Source organism: Grus americana, chromosome 25, assembly GCF_028858705.1.
Source record: "Grus americana isolate bGruAme1 chromosome 25, bGruAme1.mat, whole genome shotgun sequence".
In the NCBI taxonomy this organism is placed as follows: domain Eukaryota; kingdom Metazoa; phylum Chordata; class Aves; order Gruiformes; family Gruidae; genus Grus; species Grus americana.
Genome location: NC_072876.1, coordinates 4566432 through 4588827, shown reverse-complemented (window position 1 = coordinate 4588827; position 22396 = coordinate 4566432). Strand labels below are relative to the sequence as shown.

At 52.0% G+C, this 22396-nt stretch overlaps 1 protein-coding gene across 4 annotated transcripts in view; it reads right to left on the bottom strand.

Moving 5' to 3' along the window:
* The window catches only part of PLXNA2 (plexin A2), a 186963-nt gene that overhangs the window by 18913 nt on the left and 145654 nt on the right, over positions 1-22396 (bottom strand). For all 4 annotated transcript variants that reach the window (XM_054803976.1, XM_054803974.1, XM_054803978.1 and 1 more), the window contains 12 exons: positions 22070-22187; positions 18430-18566; positions 15216-15383; positions 13794-13887; positions 11676-11915; positions 11357-11500; positions 9943-10177; positions 8315-8457; positions 6389-6657; positions 1599-1665; positions 793-939; positions 172-331 (listed from right to left, as the gene is read on the bottom strand). In XM_054803976.1, coding sequence (XP_054659951.1) covers positions 172-331; positions 793-939; positions 1599-1665; positions 6389-6657; positions 8315-8457; positions 9943-10177; positions 11357-11500; positions 11676-11915; positions 13794-13887; positions 15216-15383; positions 18430-18566; positions 22070-22187 — 1922 coding nt within the window. The remainder of the gene's footprint in view (positions 1-171; positions 332-792; positions 940-1598; positions 1666-6388; positions 6658-8314; positions 8458-9942; positions 10178-11356; positions 11501-11675; positions 11916-13793; positions 13888-15215; positions 15384-18429; positions 18567-22069; positions 22188-22396) is intronic.

Here is a 22396-nt window from a genome sequence, read left to right as displayed (position 1 = left end):
CAAAACCTATCTGGCAGGAAGGAGCAGTGCCCATGCTTTCTAAGGGCAGAAACATGCACGTTGTTGCGCAGCCTGAGCTCTAGCTTTCAAGCTCTGCAAAACCCATGGAGAATCACTGATAATAACAACCCCTCTGATCTCTCCCTTCCTACGAGGCAGGGAAGCTCCTACCCAAGTCCATGTCAACAGCTCTCGGTCTTTGAGAATATGGGACGTTTTTGTATACTGCATCGAGGATCTTCTCTTTGACTTGAGTGATGGTATCACAGTTCAGCACCTTCACAGGGATCTCTGGACTGTTCTCGTTATCCGGGTTCACGCAGTTTAGGATCTGGAAGTGAAGGAGAACCACACCATGCTCTAAAGGCCTTCAGACAAGCATCCAGGAGAACTATAACCACATGTGTTACAACGACCCTTTCTCATAAAAAAAATACTGCATCCCTATTTGCATCATTGCTGTTGCATCCAGCGTATCTTTATAAGGATTATTAAGATGGGAACCCTGGATATCCATTTTTCTTTGCTAGAGGGAGGGCAGTGCTCAATGCACAGGGAGATAAAACGCTCCCCTCAAACCCTCCTTTCACAACCTTAGCTCAGGCCATTTGTACCTGCAAATCGGGACATGCCTGACTTGGGCATGGGTGCAGCAGCACGAGGCTTTACTGCACTGGCAACACATGTGCTTCATGGTAGTGTCCTAATCGCCGGCCCAAAGGTCAGAACAGCTCATGTCCAAGTGGGGAGGACAGAAGCGGTTCAAGAGCAGCTTCTACAGTGATCACTCACCAGAGTCTTGTACTCAATTTGCTGCCGGATCAGCTTGTCCTCACTGAGGGAGTAACGGGCTTCTCCTGTGATGGCATCAATTGGACCCTTCTCCATCTGCTGCTTGATGGCACAGTAGAGCATGAAGAGCGGCTCTCCAGCACATTCCTACACGATGAGACAGACAGCAAAACTAACACAGAGGTGAAGGTGCATCTCCTCCAGGACCACTGGCCTGCAGACAGGTTTTGCACAAGATTCGTTTCAGTAGAGGCATAGTCCCATTGACTCAATCTTTAGCACATGTGCAATCCAGGCTCAGCCCCCAGCAGCTCCTGGAGAGGACAGCCAAAACCATGAGCTCTGCTGCTCAATGGGTATGTTGTCTTTGGCTTGGTAAATCTCTACTGAATCTATATGGCTGTAAAAAAGGAATTTGAGATCTTGATCTCATTGTTCACTCCCATGAGGCAAATTCTGTGGGGCTTCCAAACCCACAAATAAAGTTAAAAAATATGGAAGCCCAGGCACGGAGATGTAAGTGAGAATTTCTCCTAAGCACTAAAGAGGTGCAACAGGAACTCCGTTACATGAGAGTTACACCAGGTGATCTGGGTGGGGGTTGCAGAAGGCTGAGCACGGAGGCTCTGACAGCTTGGCTCAGCCCGTGTAGGCATCTCCGAGCAAATTTCCACCTCCCCTCTCTTGCTACTACATCTTTTGACTTGAAGTCTGACCAAAGAGTTTCAAGCCCAGATTCACCCTGGGGACGGCTGCCGGATGAGGCAGCAAAGCGGCAGCAGGGTCTCAGCTCCATCCCTCCTTACCTTGAGGAACTTGTGGAGGAGGAAGGCAAACCAGTTCGTCAGCATCTTCTCAGCCACCGACTCGGTCCTAGGCAAGCCAGGAGGACACGCATGTTACATACGAAACCAAACCACGTATCAGAGGCCCCAAATCTCCCTGCCGTGCTCAGAACCGGGGCTGTGGCTCCGGAGAAGGCAGGCAGCAGGATGCAGCCAGCGCTGCGCATCCCCCGCTGCACGGAGCTGACGGCAGCTTGCCCAGCTGACAGCCCGTCACTGCCCTGATGGGGCTGGTGACAGGGAGCCTGGTGACACTCTGGCTCCTTGCACGTGGTGCAAATTACAGCCTGGCTCAGTAAATCGCTGGGATTTGCAGCTGTTGCTGGCAATCAGGGACAGCAAAGTGACAATGGCAGGGAAATTGCAGCTTTCTCCCCAGTCCCACCCAGCCTCCTCTCCTCACATTGTGCCCAAGATTATCTCTAATTTAAATACAATGGCTCCTAATGATAGTTTTTAATGCTGGCTCTGCAGGACCCGGAGACTTTCCTTAAAGCACCACAACCCTTTTTCCTGGGACAAGGACAGGATGGCTGTACTGGTGTCTCACACTCCACATCTGAGCCCCAACCACGCAGCTCGGGCTGCGGGTGGCAGGCAGGCAGGCAGGCAGGCAGGCAAGGCTGCCAGCCTACCCACGAAGTCCTGCCGGGGAGAGCTGCTCTGCCGCAGCCGAGCCAGCTGCGACCGTGACCCTGGGCAGCCTGGCTCTCTGCACCACCAGCCTTTCCCTCATGCCACATGTGATACCAGGATCTGATCCAAATTTCAGCAAGCAAAGAGGACTGGATCCAACACCTTGCCCTCTGCAGCACCCTTTCCTCTGGGGACCGTGCCCCCCTTCACCTTCTCCGTGAGCAGCAGCAGGACAGCAGCCCCGCCGGGTCTGGGCACCTCTCTGTGCCTTCATCCCCTTGGCCGGCAGCTCTGCTCCCGGTGCCATTCCTGCCAACTGCCGTTTCGACCTCCGTGCCACCAACCCGCCCAGGAGATGCCCAGCGGGCACGGCAACGCACCGAGCCTCTGCCCGTACCCCGACCTGGAGCGAGTCACCATCCCGCTCCGGACCCATTTTCCCTCTTCTCCTCCATCTGCTCTGCTGCCTTGAATCAGGGACTGCCCCTTGGTATGTATTTATACAGCATCCCGCATGATTGAAAACTCTGGCATTTAATGAAAAACACACACTACAGAAGAAACAAGGTTTGATCACAAAGTCAAGCAGATCAAGTATGAACGGGAGCCACGGATTTCAGCAAACAAAAACTGACGCCAGTCGGCAAACGGACCCGGGGTCACATTATCCATCATCTCTTAGGATTGCAACATCTGCCAGGAATTTGTGAAAATGTCTGCAGGTCTCCAAAGAATTTAAGCCTGAATTGATTAACTGCCTAAAAATTCATCCTACAAATTGACACACACATTGTTCGCTCGTTTAAAATATTTCAGTCACCCAATTAAGGAGCAGAAGCACTAGCAGACTGCCGCGCCAGCGAGCCATGGAAAATGGGGACTCAGTGATACAAACTAAGGAATAGGTGGAAAAACTCAGAAAATGATACATTCAGGACTTCAGGGTGAATATTAATTTAATAAACTACTTTGTTAATAGCATATTAAATTAAGAATTGGCAAGCCTCCCAATTAGCCCTACCAGTGAAGTAATGCTGTATCCCCTCTCTGTTGGCTGCTCATGGCCTGACACCGACACCGTAAAAATAACTGAAATATGGAGTGACAGAGAAGCTGGGGCATATTGTGTGACAGAAGGGTATTGGATACTCCCGTGTCTAGCTGTTCCCTTTTATTTCTTTATCACAAACACAAAATCAGCTGAATAGAAGACCAAAAAGAAACACCTCAGAGCATCTGTCGAATCCCATTTCTCCTTGCCTTCAAGCACTGAATGTCGCTCTCCTCTTGACACAGGCTGACGCCGTGAGATATCTGCAGTGCATCAGTCCCGGGGACGGCCGACAATTAAGTTAATCATCAGTGTCCTACACTGGCTGAGGAAAGGGGCTGCTTATAACCTTCCTCGCGGCTGGGAGCAGCAGGAGCACCACAGGCTCCTTGCTAACTAGTCTGCTGTGTGTATCTTCCCGGGGCCTCCTCCGCCTTTGAAATGGGATCGGCGGTGGATGGCGGGGTAAGCCATCCCTTAAACTCTGCCCGTCACCACGGGCCCGGACCTCTCTTTCTCTCTGCTAAGTGGGGAGGGGTTTGCGGAGCCGCAGCCGTAGCTGCTGCGGGGCTTCACGCTGCCCCTCGGCAGGCATCGCTCTTCTGCCGCCGCTGGGCTGGTATCTGAAACGCTGTTATAGATCTGTCTCTAAAAATAAAAAATAAGCTCCTGAAGATTAACGTGGCAGGGGAGAATCCCTAGACTTAGCGAAAACACTTCTCATGTTGACCACATAGCAAGGGCAAAGCACGATCCGGAGATGACTTTCCAAAGGAGTCTGACGCCAGCGACCAGCGTCTTGGCTGCTCCTCTGACTTTCTGAGGCGCTGGGAATAAAACAAAACTAAACAAAAAGAGCTGAGAGACCCCCAAAAATAAATATGTATTTTATTAATTTTCCCTGCTATATCTAGGTCTCCGAACTGCTGTGCGCTGCGCTCTGTGCCAGGAACCAGAGCAGCTATTTGATTTAATGTCAACTTTCTTGCTGTCTCCCGCGAGGGGCAGTCATGGAAGAAAGAGGGGAAAACGAGGAAGAAAGAGAGAAAGAACTGAGTGCCAATTATCAACTGCTGCCACCAGAGAGCTCAAAAAATAAAAAACCCCCAAGTATCTCACTTTGTGGCTGATCACTCTGTATTAAGTCAGAACAAGATGTTCCAGCCCGGGCTGTTTTGTGCGCCAAGATCACCCGGGAGCTCGGGGGGGGCACGGGGCTCCTGCCGCAGGTTTGATAGGGCTGTAGCCGTAGGACAAGGGGAATGGTTTTAAACTAAAAGAGCGGAGATTCCGACTAGATATAAGGAAGAAATTTTTTATGATGAGGGTGGTGAAACACCGGCCCAGGTTGCCCAAGGAAGTGGTGGGTGCCCCATCCCTGGAAACACTCGAGGTCAGGTTTCCCATGAAATGGCTAAATCCTGGCGCAGGACAGCCAGCCCCGACGCTGCTGGCGTTGCCCGTGGCCCGTCTCTTTGCTGGGTGCTGCGGGAGGAGCGGGCACGGCTCTGATCGCCAGCTGTGTATTTTTTTGGAGCACCGTGAAAAGTCACTATTGTTGGCTGAGGCAAAAGACGCCTTCCCAGCGACTTGTCAAACCACGGGGGAAATTAAGACGGCTTCCTCTTCCAAGATGAGTTATTGCCTCCGCAAACACAGCCAGATTTAAAGCAATTTCCTGTCAAGTATATTCATTATGGCTGGAGGAATCCCTGAATTTTTCCTAGAGCTGTGAAATCCTCCCCTCTCTTTCATCCACCCGCTCCTGTGAGATGCCGGCGGAGCCGCAGGCGCAGCCGATGGGGCAGCCGCATTCCTGCCGCCGGCCAAGGCCAGGCTCTGCAGCACAGCCAGGACCCACAGGGACACGGATGGAGGTGGCTCACGACACGGAGAATAGGGGTAGCCTTTTACTCGTGGCTGCTGGTCTGGCCTACATTAATACACACTTTTCCCCCTTTTATTTCTGCCATTTCCAACATGATCTTGGGCGAGTTGCTTAATCCATTCTCAGCTCACTGCCCCAGCTGAGAAACACAAACGCTGGTGCTCCATCCAGGCAGACATGGATGCTGCGAGGATAAAGTGCACAAATACCTGCGAGGTAGCTCAGACACGTGAGGGTGAAGGTCACAGAAGCACCCTGGCTGCAGAGGATGGGCTGCCATCAGGAGGGGGACCAAGCCTTGCTGGGCAGCCTGCCTCTCCCTGACAGCTCCAGGGGCAATTCACGGCATTGCCCATCCAAGAGGTACTTTTCTTCACTAGGTCTTTGATGTTCTACTCATCACGATAATATCACAGCTCAGGGGAGACAAGGACCCTAAGTACCGTACGGACATGTAAGAAATCAGGCTCCTGCCCTTAAGAGCCTGAAGTGCAGTAAGAGGACTGGAAGCTGCATCTCTGCTTCTCCAGACCTTGCTGTACCTGAGCTGGTGCCTCCTCCTCCTCCTCCTCCCTGCCCGGACTCGCAGGGCACTGCCTGGTACCAGCAACGCGCACGTGATGGAGAGCTCCAGGTTTTGTGCCATTCACCACCCCACCACGATGCTGCCCTGAAGCAGCCCCGCACAGGACCGGCGGTGGGGGGCTAAACCCCTTTGCTGAACCGCTCTGCACACACAGGTGAGAGAAGCAGGAGCTTGGTCAGGCAGGTGCAGGCAGGGCAGGGCAGGGAGGAGGCAGCTGGATGGCAGAAGTGACAGTGCTGGCAGCATCACCTGCTCTCAGCCAAGTCATGGTGGGGAGGTGGGGCTGGGGCGAGGTAGATTATGAGTGAGAGAGAGAGATGCATCAGAGGTAATAGCTCTCTTGGATCCAATTTAAGACCCTGTTCAGCCATCTGTGGAATCATACAGTCGAGTTAACACCGTGCCCCAGAGACAGCCGAGGAAATGGATGGGTCATCCAAAGCCACCCATGGAGAGCAGTGTTTTCCTTTCAATACCAGCACCCTGGTCCTGCAGAGCCCCTGGATGCCACCAGCAGCGTGGCCGTGCCAGCCCAGGGGACCACGCTGACGTGCACACAGCCCCGTCCCCTCCCCGTCCCCCTGCGTTACCTGCGGAGGAGCAGTTTGGGGTGGTTCTTGTTTTCCAGGTTCTTCTCGATGAGGTCTGAGAGCAGCTGCTTCAGCACATCGGTGGCATACTCCAGCTTGCCTTGCAGACCCGTCATGATGAGCGAAGCCACGTTGCCGCGATCGCGCATGGAGAAGCTGCGCTGCAGCTCCAGCGTTCGGATGAAGGTCAGCAGGAAGACTTTGTTGTTGATCAGCTGAGCAAAGAGCTTCAAGGCCTTCTCCACACTTTGCTGCCCATTCCCTTGGACCTGTGGTGGAGGAGAGCACGACCATCAGCCAAGGCTCAGGACAAAAAGGGACCGGAGGGGAGCCCTGCACCACCGCGAGGTCACTCTGCCATCACTATGGGTGGGGTGAAAGGTTTAACCCTGGGTGCACAAGCAAGCGCCTCATCTCTCAGGGTCTCAGCATCCCCAAACGTGGTCTCTGGTCAGTCCTGAAGATGTGTCCCTCCTTCTGTCCTCCCCCAGTGCTTCAGCACGGCTCGCTTTAATCATTGCTCCGAGCTGTACTCTGCATGCCGTAAAGCTGCTGCTTTGAGGCTAACGGCCCTATAAATGACATACAGTTTTGCTTGTTCTGCACAAAAAGTGACACTCTTGTAAGTAAATTAAATACTAATTTAGACTATTGCTTTATTATGGGACAAGTGTAAAAAATTAATTGAGGCTTTCAGCCAGTTGCAGATTCAAGTAATTCATTACAAGTGAAAATGATGAACTACATTAAGCAACTCTTTACCAAACATCTTGGAGACTTATGTATTGGTTTTACTAACGTTACATAATTAAGCAACTGTGTAATTGGCAACACATTTATCACTTCTGCAATTCTGTTTTTCATGAGTAAAACAAATAAAAAGCATTCATATTTGTTTGCTAGAGCATCAGCTTACTTGGCAATTTAAAAAGCGAACATAATGTGTGGGACTGGAAAACTCAGGGCATGGGAATGGGCTGGGAGAGGCTGGTTCAAAGCCTGCGTGAGCTTTACCAACACCACGGCAGCTGCTCAGTGTTGGTGACCCACTGGAAAGGAATCTGATTTGATGCATTAATGCTAAGTAGTGTTCCTGGAAAAGCAACGCAACCACATGGAGCACGAGCAACCAAGACTTTGTCCTCTTACATCTCTGGCTGAAGATTTGGGCCACCCCCTGGTCTGTGTGAAGGCAACAGGATTTTCAGGATTTACTGGAGCAATGGCGGTCTCCGAGAAGGAGCGCTGAGCCCGGTAACTCTGGACATCCCTGCGCTGCGGATGGAGGACGGCAGCCCCATGCTCCGTGGTAGATAAAGTTTCTTGAAGCACCATCACTTTTTCTGGCACTCTCACAGGTGAGCAGGGCGCATCTGCAAGGTGATCTGATGGCCCCTTTTATCTTACCAATCCTTCTAAATCCTCAGTGAAAATCTTAAACAGGTATTTATCCCTACTGGTGGGAAAACCAGGGGGATGGAAGCGCTCGCTCACAGCCGAGCGGGAGGCCGGCCATGCCTAGGCACAGCGCTTGCCCTCCCGTGGACACGCCATGGAACAGCAGCAGCAGCAGCGGGATGCTCCAGGCAGGATGCTCCCAGGCGCGCAGCCTTCCCCTGCACTCGTAAGGTGATTAAGGAGGACTTTAAAAGGACACCGATAACTTACCTGGCACGTTTTGCTGCTGGCCTATAGCAATATAAAAAGCCATAAAATAAAACTAAAGCAACACTGGGGAGAAGAAACTGAGAGGAGTAAGCAGTGTGCGATGGAGATAAACCACCAGCTTCTTCGTTAAAATGAACTCGGGGCTCATCCCGCTAACCCCAGTGGCTCTAACAAGATTTGGTGTGGAAGGCATAAAGGCGCTTCAGGGTTTCACAGTGGCTTCCCCGAGGGCTCAGGGAAGCAGAGCCTGTTCCATACCTCCAGCTCCCGCAGGACAGGATGGTCCTCGATGCCAGGGAAAAGGACCCTCATGGCATACGTCCGATAGTCAAGGTACGGGATCCCGGAGCGATCCAGGTCGCTGGTTAATTCATTGATGTCTGTCTGCAGCTCTGCAAAAGCTATTCGGGGAGAACAGAACAAGACAGAGAAACACACGTGAGCTCCGGGAGCCGAGGCTGCGGGGCGGAGGGCTGGCTGCCTGCTCTCCCTGGGGCACGGCAGCAACCATAAACGGGCCAGCTCAGGAACCCGATTCGGAGGAGACCTCACCACGTAGCTCAGACAGACCCTCACCCCTGGAGACTGTCTCAGCAGCTGAGAGCGAGAGAGCACACGCTGCACAGAGCAGATGCCGAGAACAAAAGATGCTTAGTAATTTGTATGCAGTTCACACCTGTGTATACACACCTAAAACACCTTTAAAGGCTGCAGATAGAAATGAGGATCTATTTTCATAACTTGGTACCTCCCATATTTTCCTTTCTTTTTCTTCTTCTTCTCCTCCTCTATCAACAGTTGCCAAAATAATCAAATCTGATGCAGATCAAAACGAAGCAGAAACTGCCTGCTGCAAGCATCAGGAATTTATTCTTCCTCTCGTAACATAACATCACTGTGTTACACAACTGTATGTGTGTCCTCGTGTTCATTCCCCAAAGTATGAAACGCTGGCTCAGTAACGTACCCCAGCTGTACCCCAGCTAGGCTGTGCCCATGCCGAAGCTGTGGTCTCTCCTGAATATCCCATTTTTTGTCCTGTGCTTTCAAGGCTATCCTTTTAAGGTCAGCTGAACAAAGCCAATGCAACTCTCTACCTATACAGAGGTCAGACTGCGAAATTTGCAGATTTCTATTTATTTTTCTTTGATCCACTAAGCTCCCTTCCAGCTGGAAGGACGTACGAACCAACAGCAGCACCTCTCCCCAGAACGCTTTTTGTCTGGACCCACCAGCTACAGAAATGACTGCCCACCTCCACCTTCGCTCCCCCGCGGAGAGGCCGGGCTCAGCCGCTCAGCTGCAAGGGACGAGATCAGTCCGTGTTGAAATGTGCAAGCGGCGGGTCTAGCTACTCCAAATAACACACAAGATTTCCCAGAAGCAAATGCCTGAGGAGCTTCTTCCTGTCCCTCAGACCTGCTCCTGCTGCTCTGCGCTCACATCTGGAGGAGGGACTGGACCAGCTTTCCAGCTCTACTGCCTTCCTTTTGGGATACAGGCTGTTTCTTGGGGTCTGAACCTCCTCTGCTCCCAACCTTACGCTGCCTTTTACAAGCCCTTTACTAAAAGGCCATTAGACAAGGGGGGGCGTATTGTGCTGGGCACCCTGGGGCTCGCACCATCCCCGCAACGCGATCCAGGCGTGTCGCTTAAGCAGGATCAAGCTCTAATCCTATCCTCTGCACATTAGGCAGCCAGAGCCGTGTCTGCCACTGACACACTTGTCGCTGCCCTCCCTCCCACAGTGGGGCAGGCGTGCAAACCTCACGGGGACACGCACCCTGCTCCTCGCTGCAAAAATTGGGTGACTGGGGTGCTCCGGTGGGGAACCAGAGCACGGGGCTGCAGCACACAGAGCGTGCCCGGTCCCGGGCAGTACTGACCCTCCTTGCACTCCAGGGCCACCCGGGACTCTAGATTGTCCATCTGCATCTGCAGCCTCTTGAGAGTCAGGTCGTTCTCTCGGGACTTGCGCTTGTAGGCGATGAGGACGATGATGACAATGATGAGGAGCAGGCTGCCTCCGGCCGCGATGCTGACGATGGCCGGCAGAGTCAGGAGGCTGTCTGAGACGATGCTCACCGAACCAGGGGAGAAGATGATACCACCAACACGCACCTACAAAGCACAGCGGAGGTAAGCAGCAGCTCTGGGTAAGGGTGTCAGCCTGTCCCAAAGCCCCATCCTTCCCGGCCAGGGCACGCGCCGCACGGGCTGTCCAGCCCCCTAAGGAAGCACTGAACCGCTTCTGTTTCAGCCAGGACTATAGCAACTCCGATCGCCTTCAAACACAGAGGGTGCAGCTTATGTGAACACAGGGAGGCTTCAAGCCATGATAAATGTGCCAGCTCTTCACTATCTGGGCTTTGTTCTTATTATCTGATGGCTCCATTTGACTTTCATTTTATAAGCTTTCAACTCCCTTTGTAAAGCGTGGACATTAGCAACCCAGTGATAATTTCACTGACAAGAAATCAGAGCGACTGGAAAGGGAGAGCAGAGAAGGGAAGAGAAAGCCCCATGTGGAAGCTACAGAGCAAACACGCTGGAGGTTAATGCCAGGACTGGCTTTTCGTGGATGTGCCCGGGCCACAGATGCAAACAGCTCTCAGCCAGGTTACACTTCTGTGAATCACACTGTGATAATCTGAATATGTTTTGGATGCTGAACTTAAAGGGAAATAAATCACAATTACAATCTCATTTGGGCTTTACTCAAGCACTTCTGCAGCTGCGTGCTTGGTCTGCGAGGGGATTAGAGGAAGCAGCAATGCCCAAAACCAAAAGCAGAAGATGACACCGACTGTTATCCTGGACGAGGCCGTTGATCCAACCAGTCCAGTGTTCAGATGTCCTGGCTGCTTCTGCTTCAGGAAAAGGCAAAACTTTTCCATCCCCTTAGCAGATCAGGTCTGGCTACAAGGACTGATAAAATCCCCTACAGGAGGGAGAACGCAGCCCACTGAAAATGGTCTCGCCTACTGAAGGAAGAGCAAGCAGCACCGGAGAAAGGATGGTACCCGGCACTGCAGGCACTGCCAGAAAGATTTGTTCCTTCTAGAAGGCTCTGATAGTAGGTGGTGAGTCTCAGGGAGGGAATAAGAAGTTTCTTCATGCTAATCCACATCAATATTTTAAGCTTCCAATTAGACAGCCATAAAAATCTAAAATACTGATGATTCTTGGACAAGAAGTTGCATTCAGTATCTGAGCGAGTCAGGGAGATGGAAGAGGAGGAGGGGGAAGGATGGGAAGGAGGGAGGGAAGGGATGCCGACAGGAGCGTTTGGTCCCTCACCATCACTTTGTGCTGTCCGGTGAGGTTTGGCGGCTCACACAGCAGCTGGGTCTCGGAGACGGTGACGGCGCAGGGCGTTTCGCCGATCAGCACGGTGTAGTTGAGCTTTGCTCCTCCAGGAGCAGGTGGGCACAGGTTTCTGCCCTGGGGACAAGGGGAGAGAAGACTGTACAAAGATGCAGCGCATTTCTCTGGCTTTCATCTCGCTCCCAGCTTGTGCAAATGACGGGACTCGGTCTAGCGTACCAAAGGGAGCATAAAACTCCTCTCTCTGGGACTTTTTTGCCTCTTCCCGCTGGGTGAGTAAGGGTCTCCTTACCTTCAGGATGATGGGTGACCCCGGCTTCTGCTCCAGCACCCCGGTTGGGCTCAGGAGTTCAAACGTCGGGTTGGGGTAGTATATGAACTTGGTGTCGTTGTAGACCAGCAGAGACTGCACGTTGTTAAAGATGAACCCAAACTCATCCGGCCGCTCGACGGCGTCCAGGCCGGGTCGGTACTCGGGGGTGAGGGGGGGCGCGAGGCAGGCCAGCGCCGTGGCGTTCACCACCTTGCAGACCTGCGGGGAAGGCGATGCTTTGAAAGACGGCAGGGAAAACTTTACCTTGACCTGGACAATGATATCCTGACTCATTAAATACTCCTTGGAAAGTCCAGTGGATTCAAGTTTAGCTGGAAATATTTAATCCAGGCTTGAGGCATTACGGCCATAGACTGGGGGGAAGCTGCTTCCCCTCCAGCCAGCACGAAGGCACTGGAAAGATGGAAAGCAAGCTTCAAAATGAGCAGTGTTTTAAAAGAGCTGGAGGCTAGCACAGCGGATCACTTAGCCCTTTTTCTTTCTCATTTCTTTCCTTTCCAGTTGCATCCTCTTTGCAAATGCTAGCTTTGAAACAGACCCATAGCAAATACCTGGTCCCTGCTACAAATTGGTGATTAGAGGCAATTCCCGAATGGCAGCGAGGGAGAGGAACGATCACCCGACACTCGTGGGCTGGAGGTAAGACGAAGGGCATCTCCCGCCGGGCTGAGGACACCCACAGCTCCTCCAGCCCTGGAAGCAGGGAGCTGGCTGATTTATGAGACTCTTGCCTTATAAAGCAGCGAGAGCCTAACCGTTTGGCCTCCTTCCATAAGCGGAAGATTTAATTTCACTCAATTTTGTGTCTTCAGAATTATTTTTGTAGCAGTATAACTGCAACTGCTAACAACAAAATTAGATGTCTTTTTAAAAAGAGCTCAGATGAAAAAGGTCTTCAGAGGGGAAGGGAGAAAGGGAGTAGGAAAAGACAGCTAAATGATTTGCCATTTCCAAGATAATACAGATTCAGTCAGAAAGATCACTGCATAAAACCAATATTTTTCAGTTTGACTTGGTCAAAATAATTTCTGCGGGTCCTGGAGGTACAATTCTTACTTGTAGCATACAAGAACATTGCTCAGCTCCCGTTTAGCTGAGGATTCATTTCAGTTTCTCACTCTTGGACTGAAAAAATACAGATAGGGGAAAGAGGTGGCATTCCAGATCAACCCTAAATCCTGCTACCAACTCCCTCCTTCAGGAACATCAGGGTGACGGGAGGGAGGAGGGGAAGGAGGCACAGAAATAACACCCAGCTTCACCAAAATCCCGGGAGCCCCATGCCCAGCATCCTTCGCACGGCGAGGAGGGCGCAGGGAAGCAGCCCCTTGCCTTACTGCGGTGATCAAGCTGCAAAAGTGGCCTGAAAGCTTCTTGTTCAGAAGCGGTTCCCCTCTCTCCTTCCCTCCCCGGGCTGGCACCGGGTTGCCGGGCCCAGAGCTGCGGCAATAGGAGGTTTATTTATAGAGAGGCAGCTAGGGAGAGACTAGTTAAACATAGCAGCCTCGTAGCTGGCAGATCTCAGTGCCTAGCTCTGGGCTTTTACAGAAAGAGCAGGACTAAAACGGGAAGCGTGGAGCAGCTGGGGACGATGGGGACAGCTACGCTTGGGCTCTCCATCACAAAGTGCCTGTGGAGCTAAGCTAGGTACGGGGAAGGGAAGGATGCTGGGGAGAGGAGAGCTCTCAGGGCTCGGGCTCTCATAAAAGGGGGAATTTCAGGAGTGAAACAAGTTTATCTGATCCAAGACAGAATCTGAGGTGATGGAGATGGCCTGAAATGGAGCCCTCCATTTCTAGCTTCGAACACTCCTTGGCCGTTACTGTGTCGCTGAGCAATTAATTTCCCATTCGTGTGCGTCAGCACCCTTCTTTCCACGGTCCCCAGGTTTTGCTGCTAACACTTTGGGTAAGTTTAGAAAAACAGTCCCTTCCAGCAGCTTTTGCAACGGCAAGTCTCACTGCCCAGAGAGCGCCGGCACCAGTCACGGTACATGTGCATCCAGGTGGAGGGGACCCGCTGTGCTGCAGCACAGGGATGTTCCCCGGCAGCACCGCGCTGACAGCAGCTACTTACGTTGAAAAACTCCTTGCCGTTGTACTTGACGCGGATCCTTGGCTCCTGGATCACGTCCAGGTTGGAGCCGGTGACGGTCAGAGGCGTGTATCCGCTGCGGAGAACCGGGAGACACCTGATTAATGCATGGGGCAGGAGGGGCTGGGGCTGTGCAAAGAGCCTGTGCTTGACAATAAGGATGCTTGTTGATCTCAGAAGGATGTTTCCTGCAGACACTTCAGGCACCAGGCGACAGTGTCGATTAATACCCACCCCCCGCATCGCTGGGGAGCGGTGTCTCACAAGTTAGCTGCATTCTCTGCTCTCAGCTGCACCCTCTCCCACCCAACAGAATTGCAAGGCACGGGATGAGAAATGGGACCAAAGAAATCAACTGAGCTGAGACTAAATACGTAAGACAATAAATTAGTCACAGTGTTTAATGATTTACATAGCAATGTTTTTAAGGAACACGATAAATGGTACGTGCACTGAAGGAACTGACGGGCACTTGCATCTGGACTGCAGATGCATCAAGTTGTCACATAGAGCTGGGGAGGGACGAAGAGCATCGGGTGCCATCAGGCCCAGGGAGGACACAACCCCCCCGGGGCTAGAGCACCCCCGTCCTCCTACAGCCAGCGCCCCTGAGCAAAGTCTTTCACTCTTGGCTTCTCCTTTCATGTGTTAACTGGAGCAGCGCAGCCCAGATTCACCCGCGTCTCCAGCACCTCTGCAGCAGAGCCCAGCTGCTCCCTTCAGAGCACCTCTGTGTGCAGTCCTGAGCAGCCCCTCAAACCCAGCCCACCCAAAACCAGACGCGATCTTGAATTCGGACTCAAAGCGGACATCTCACAGAGCCCGCTGTGAGACACTCACTTCTTTCATGGGCAATTTAAAAAAATAATTGGAATTTGAAATGAATGGCTGTGTTACAGCCCTTGTGAGCACAACCATTACAGTAACACCAGGGGACGAGTATGGCCCAGGGTTTTTAGCACCAACGACGTCACGGTGATGTGACAGTGCCGGCTGCCCTGCTCCTAGCAGGGAATCTGGGACAAACAGTACATTTTGATTAGCATCAGCTTTTTCTTTTCTTGGTGGTTGCTGGTTTTGTTTTATTCCAGAACTACAAGAAGGAGCCTTTAATGAGCAATTGTGCACTTCTTCAGCAGATGGAAGTGATCTTGGGGTTTTATTTGTGCTCCCAGAATCTCGGTGCAGACTGCTACTGCTGTAATTGCTTTGGTAATCACTACTTTAGTAATATTTTGGTAAATGCAAATGCCCAGCACTGACAAATCCAGGATGCTGGGTGGGATGTGCATTTCCAAACAGACTCTCTTTTGCCCTCGCGGAGCGTGTGCTGAGAGAGAAGAGCCAGACCAGGCGAGCTGGCTCCTCTCCCGCTGTCGAGGACCCGACATCGCCTTGTGTTACCTGGCGATGCTCCACTCGGGTTCGATGTGCTGCACCTTCGGGTCATCGATGTACTCAAACAGCAAAGTCCGCTCCAGCTGAGCCCGGTCGACACTGACGGAGACGTGAACAGCCCCCAGGCCGTGGGCTGAAGGGGCCGACACGCAGACGATCTCGTTCATGGATCGCCTGTGCAAGAGAGAAGCCGGGGAAGCATTAACGGGCGGTTGCGGCGTGGGGACAGGAATGACCTGTTGTGCTGGCGCTGCCCTGCTGCGGGGCAGCTCACAAAAAGGCTGAGCCGTCGGTCAGCCCCCCCCACCCCGACACCTGCGAAGGGGATGAGTTCCCAAGGCGGGCAGGAGGGCTTCACTGGCACGGGAGGGCACTCTGCCTGCCCACCAAGAGAGAAGCGCAGACTCCCTGAAATCACTCTTTGTGCCAAACTGCAGCCACCCGCATCCCTCTGTGAACCCGCCGCCTTCTGTTGGGCGTGTGAAAACAGATGGCTGCTTTTTAAATGGGATGCATAAGCTCACTGAAAAGCCAAATTCTTCCCCTCCCCACCCCATCGCACACACGGGCCCTTGTGAGCAGCATAATGGAGCCTGCGAAGCCCCCGCCTGGGATGGGCGATGCCACCGTCACCGCTGCCTTCCGGCTTTGTCTCCCCGTCAGAGCAGGGGTGACCTCGGCCTCGGCGCTGGCTGGCCGGACACAACAGACCATCTGCTTCCATCGGAGCCCCGGAGAAGGTCGAGGCGGCAGGGCTGTCAAAGCACAAAGGCACTGGTGGGTGGATGGATGGAGAAGGGGAGTGAGGTACGAGCGGCGCCGCTCCCGATGCCGCGACAGAGATGCGAGGAACCACACGACCCGGATGCTGCTCCTACGAGAAGTGCTGGAGGGACATCCCTGGGATGCCAATGTCCCTGAATGGCCACCCACGGGTCATCCCGCCTGCCCAAACCTGCCCCCGGCTCACCAGAAAGGCCGTGCTGTTTCCGTGGCTCATTTAGCTTTGGCTTCTCGCAGGGGAGAGGGCAGGTAGGTCTTCAGCACCTCACTGACAGTTTGGCACTTAAGTAAAAAACCGGCACTCCTGAGTGCCCAATCTTCACCATCCTCACCCTCCTCAGAAGCTGCGCAATTCGTGGAGGTGCCTGAACATCTGAAGCTCAAGTGCAGCCGTGCCCTTGCTCTGCTTCCAGCACAGCTCCCGTGTCTCTACCTGGGCAAGGGGATGCTGCGTGGTCCCCTTGTCGGGGCCCTCACCCGCTCCCCGCCCGCCCTAGGGAGTATGGGCACATCCCTCAGCACTGGGCATTTCAGGGGGTACCGAACAGCGGGTACCACGATGTTCCCAGCTCACACCTTGGCACGCCTGTCCACCACAACCCAGGGAACAGAAACAACCTCCTAAAATACCTGAAACAAACTGGACTTGACTGCTTCTAGTGACGCAATTACGTGTCTATCCCCTCCCGCTCTCCTCGTCCTCCCTCCCTCTTCTTCTCACTCTCCACCTAGGTTTAATTTAACCACGAAGGCATCCCTGTGCAAGGAGCGCATTGCTGCCGCCCCGGCGCAGCCGCTCAGCCCTGCCAGACTCCACCGCGCCTGCTTAGCTCTGGCGTGAGATCCAGAGTGACGCATCGCTGCTGGCAGAGCTGCTCTCAGCTCCCTGTGATCAGTTAATTAGCTTTCTGTGCTATTATTATGTCGTCATGGTGAATCTACCCACTCCTCCGATCAGAGAGGGGAGAATGGGGGAAGCTGTAATTAGAGTGAATCTCATTAGAAACTGCTTCATCTAATCAGGCTCCCCCACACCCTCGAGTACAATTGAAGTTCATTGCCTCAAAACAGTCCAAGCAAAACAAAGTGCACAGCGTGACCCCACATGAAGGATGGTGCCATTCATACACTGCCGCTTGCTTTAAGTTTCTGCTCGCCTGCTGTAATTAGAACATACAGAGAATTCAACACTCTTCCAGGTTTTGCAGGTCAGGATCTGCAGGTTGCCTGAATATAACCGTATATTGAAGGGATTACATTTCAGGGCTGCTGCTGCTCCCAGGCCAGCCCGCAGGCTGCTTCTGCGGGTGGGAACGCCGTTACCCGTGTGCGTCTGAGGATGCAGTCTGGCGTCTTTGCTTCCGATACGGGAAGAAATGTTGATGGATCGGTCACAGTGCTTAGCTCTCGGAGAGTTCATCTGCACTTGAAGACCTCGGCACGTCCAGACTTGTTGAAGCACCATTCTAGGACGGACCTAGAATAAGCACTGCTAATATCCCAACACGCTCCCCCGTCTGAATGCCCGCAGCTCCCGTATCAGAGAACCTCTCAGTCTTCCAGATGAGAAATTCACCTCCAGGGGTCTTTACATTCCCAGGAACTTCCTTGGTTCCTCCTGGGAAGCCTGAGCGAGGATCTGAGAGGCAGAATCCCTTTGCACATCGCACCGCTTTGCTCAGGTTCCCGCACGGGCTGCGCCCACGCTACGAAACACGTACTGCCAGCTGCTTCGGGGCACCTATGACATCTGGTGCAGGGCACGGATGTGTACGTGATGCACACAGATGTATACCGCATGTATCTTTTTTTAACTAAGCCCCAAGAAAACCCATTAAACCCTGCAAATGTCAACTCTGTGTTTACACTGCTGGGTAAAAAGCAAATTTGCCATAGAAATCCCAGAGGAGATCGATGGCTGTGCAAGTTTCTCAGCAGAAGGTGTCTGCAGATCCCCGCTTTGCTCTGCCACGCAGAAGCCCACCCCTCGCTCAGACCATTTCCAGGAGGTTGAGGTACCTGCAGCAGTGGCTGCGATAAAAGTAACGCGAGCTGTTGATCTGTGAAAAGAGAAACTAGAAATTCTGATAAACGCTACATTTTCTTCAGATCAGCCAGGCTGGGGGCAGGTACTGATGACTCCTATAAACATTTTACAATCGCAGTGATGTTTGCCTGAGATTTTTGGACCGGTTAACATCGTAACGGCATTAAAATGAAATAATGGACAGCACTAATACCGATGCAATCCCTCCCTTGCCAAGCAAGGCTCAGTCACAGTAAGAGAGAAGATGGCTTTGTGTAATAAAAGAGGGAATGGGACCCTTCAGGGGTTCCCAGATGAATTTTTGCCATGGCTGCATGTTCAGCTACAGCAGATACGCGGTGGTGCAGTGCTGGTAACCAGGATAGGTGCTGGCCCGGCTCGGTCCCTTACCCGTAGAATTCGCAGGTCTGGTTTCCCAGGAGCACCGACACGCGGCTGCCGGCTCCCAGGTAGTGCCCGGAGATCGTCACCATCGTCCCTCCTGACTCCGGACCACGGCTGGGATTCAGAAAACTCACTGCTGGAGTCTGGAGAAAGAAAAGGACAAACTCAGCACTCCTGTCTGCTGCGAGGAGAGCTCTCAGCGCACGGGCTGTGCCAGAGAAGCACCATCCTCTGAGCATCTTCTCATCTTTGGCTGAGCAGGGGTATGCTTTTTAAAATGAAAAAGCAAAACAGGGATGCGTCCTGGACATCTGGCAAACCTCCTGCTAAATTTTCGAATTTTCAATCCAGCTCTGAAAGAGAGATGCGCCTCAACAAAATTATTTTAAAATCAGCCTCAGCAAAAGTATGCCTGTTCTTAAGGTAAGCTGTCTGCACCACAGTTTCAAATCTGAAATACATCCCAAGCCAAGTGAACTGCCACAATGGAAATTTGAACCCAAATGTTTAAACTTTGCCAATGCAATAAAGCATCTTAAAAACCCCACCAGATAATGGGAAATACTGCTCAACTTTAACAAAAGGCGGTATCATCAGCTCCAGCTTAATACGAACCACCAGCGACAGTACTGTGGGGGCAGAGCTGGTTTCCCACTGCCGATGGAACATCCCTGGTGGGCAAACTTAGATCCCACTTGACATTTTATTGGTGATATTACTGCAGCAATGCCACTTCTTTATCCTGCCTTGCACCAGGATAGCTATTTATCCCTCTTAATGGAATTTGCAGAAAGCAGGTACCTTTTTATTTGTTTTCAATCAGTGGATATTACCAAATTGTTTTACTAATGCTTTCCCATTACCCTCTTTATGACTCTCATCTGCAAAGGCTGGCAGCCTCCCAACTCCACTCCCCTGGTACCACCTGCTTGGCAGCTCCGTGAGTTTGTTTTCTCTACTGTTTTCACAATGCAACACGTGTTTTCTGGGTGCCACAGCATTTACCAAAAGAGCTTAGACCAAAAAAAGCCTGTTTGACCCTGAATAGACCAGAGAAAAACACACAGTCCACCCTGTTGTGGATAATTATGGAATAATGTTGCAGAAGGGAAAGATTCGTCCTTCAGCTCCTCATGGTCAGCTCACAGCTTTTATCTTCTCTGGGGTCAGGAGTTGGACTTGATGATCCTCATGGGTCCCTTCCAGCTCAGGATATTCTACAATTATCCCAGCTAATGGCAATACTGGACAACGTGAATGGTAATAGCAACGTTTACTACACTAGGCAGGCTCGGGAGCATTTCATACAACCAAGAGGAGTGATTCCAAAACACAAGAAACCTCTAAAGGACGTTCACTGAACGACCGCCCATCAAAAACCTCCTCCAGCCTCCAGCCCGACCCTGGCAATTGTTCCCAAGGCGAATTAGGAACAAGCTGCAACTGTGAACACTCCAGAGAGCCCCCGACCAGCCACCCTCCAGCCCTGTCCCTGGGGCAGGTCTGCTCGTGGGAGCCCGGGGACAGCAAGGAGCGGTTCTTGAACGTGTCCGTGAGGTCCCGCAGCTCCCATACGCACACCAGTGCCAGAGCTGCGTGCGTACTGGAAAGCTCTGCGTTCAAAGTGAATTATAAGCACCTCCTGGCTACAAGCATCTGACGTTTCTGGTGTGAGCATCACCTTGTCTAAGCATTGCAGTCCTTGGAAACTCAAAGCATTGCCAAAAATAGAAACTCAGGCTGTAACCCCGAGCAGTCATTCTTGTAAACAAGGAAAAGACGGGAGAGCTGAGGGCCCATCCCGAAGACGTGCAAAAACTCCCAAGGCTGGGGTGAGGCCAGCATCGGATGGGGGCCTGAAACCCGAGTAAGAATTTTCCACCTCCACCTCATGATTTGGTGATAATTATGACAGATTTACAGATCCAAAGTAGCTCCAAGGTTCCACCTCCCCAGATAAAATGGGTGTAATTAAGGTGACAGCATCGCTCCTGCGCGGTGTCAGGCACCAGATGAGCTCACCAAGGCATGAACCCTCTCAGGGTCAGAACAGAGCTCTGCTTTAAGGTACCAATCAATTTTACTACTGACTTTAATGGCATAAACCAGCTATAATGGAATTTGTGACGGCGATAAAGAGAAAAATAGAGGCCAACTAACAAAAGGAAATGATGTGCTAGAAGTTTTAGATGCCTGAGAAAAAGAAATGATATAATCAGGGTAAGTGCTGAAAATCAGAAGGAACAATGCAAAGGATGATAACGCTCAGCATATGCTCACCAGGTTGCTGGAAGGTACTACTCCAAGATTCCTCTCCGCAATTACCTTCCACTGGCTCCTGGTTATTATTTAACACAAAGCAAGAGAGCATCCTCCTCGTGTCGCACGGGAACCTGCCTTTCAATAACGGCAAATCTGGGGACTACGCTGGCAGTGCCCTGCGATATCCGAGGGGTTTCTGGCGTATTGGAGCAAAATGTGTTGATATTTTGCACCCCTGCTATGTTGTTGAATAAATGAAATCCCAGGGGAGGGTGCCGCTTACAACGCTGATAGGGTGGCAGGGGCTCGCCTGATTTATCTCTCAATTAGTTTACAAATTGTGAACAATTGGTAAGTGCTGGCATTTCCCTGCATACAGATTCTGCTAAGCACAAAATCAATGTGGCTGGATGAAGTACCCAGTTTAGGCAAAACTGGAGATACGAGAAGCCCCAGCTGTGGCTTTTAAGTTTATGAATCAAAAGGCCGCTAATTAAACAACAGAAAGAAATGACCCACTCAACCAGTGGAAGCCCACCAACCCGAAGAGCAGCTCTCCATTAAGCAGATAGAGAAAGCCTGCACTGAACCAGCATCCTTGGAGGGGGGAAAAAAATAAATCCCTGAATATCTGGATGCAGAATTCCATCCCAAAGGGCATCGTGGGGAAAAAATAAATCTACAGAGACAGAAACTACCTCAGTTATGTTCAGGTTTCACAGGCAGTTGATTAAGTTCCCTGCAGGACTTCAGTACCTGAGCTGCAGAAGGAGGACTCTGGTGCTTGCTCTCCTGTTGCACGTTTCTGCGCTTGTGCAAAACGGCCTATCGGTGCCTGTATGCGTACGCACGTACGCACAGAAACATCTTCAAAAGCAGCAAGAAGCAGCACCCCAGATTCACCCTCATTAAGTAAGCACCAAAGTAACAACGTCCCTTCGTTACAAGCAGAGGAAAATTTGAGTGCCGGCTCCAATTCCTCACGTACAGAAAGTCCTTGGGTACAGAACAAAGTTACACTTTGTGTAATGCTCCTGCTGGGATTATACCAAAGCGCTTTGCAAGGAGTGAGCAAGCCTAGAGAAGGTTATCACCATTTTGGAGGTGCAAAGCTGAAACCAAATGCTGTGGGAACCCTGGGTTAGGTTCCCACCTAAATCCTGTTTATTCTGTAGACCGGTGTGAGCTCTAGATCCTGAAAACTGACTGGGCCGCCAAGGAATTGTGCCACGCCATGGGGAAAGCATCAGAAAAAGATGGCAAATTTGGGATTGTCTTCTGGTGTCGAACCCCATCCATTTGCCACGTGCACTCGTGGAGCACGGCCGTTCCCGTGGGGGACGCGTGCTGCCCCCGCTCCTCTCCGCCTCGGCACGACACTCACCACGAACATGTACTGCTGTGCAGACTTGGCTGTGAACTCCGGCTTGCACTCCCCGATGCACAGGAGCACTGGGCCGGAGCTGATCCCTGGAAGCGCCTGCCCCATTTCACAGACGATCCTGGAAGCAGAAATGCCGCGGTGAGGCTTTGGCAAGAGGTGCCAACAGTGCCCTGCGCAGCTCCACGCAGGGCTGACTTTCTTTTTTTCTTCCTTCTCCCCCCCCCCCCCGCCTTTAACTTTGATATCTGCCTCTTTGGAAGAAGTTAATTACTGAGTCTATTTTTACTCCATGTAGTAATTTAAAGGAAAAAAATCAAAATTAGACAT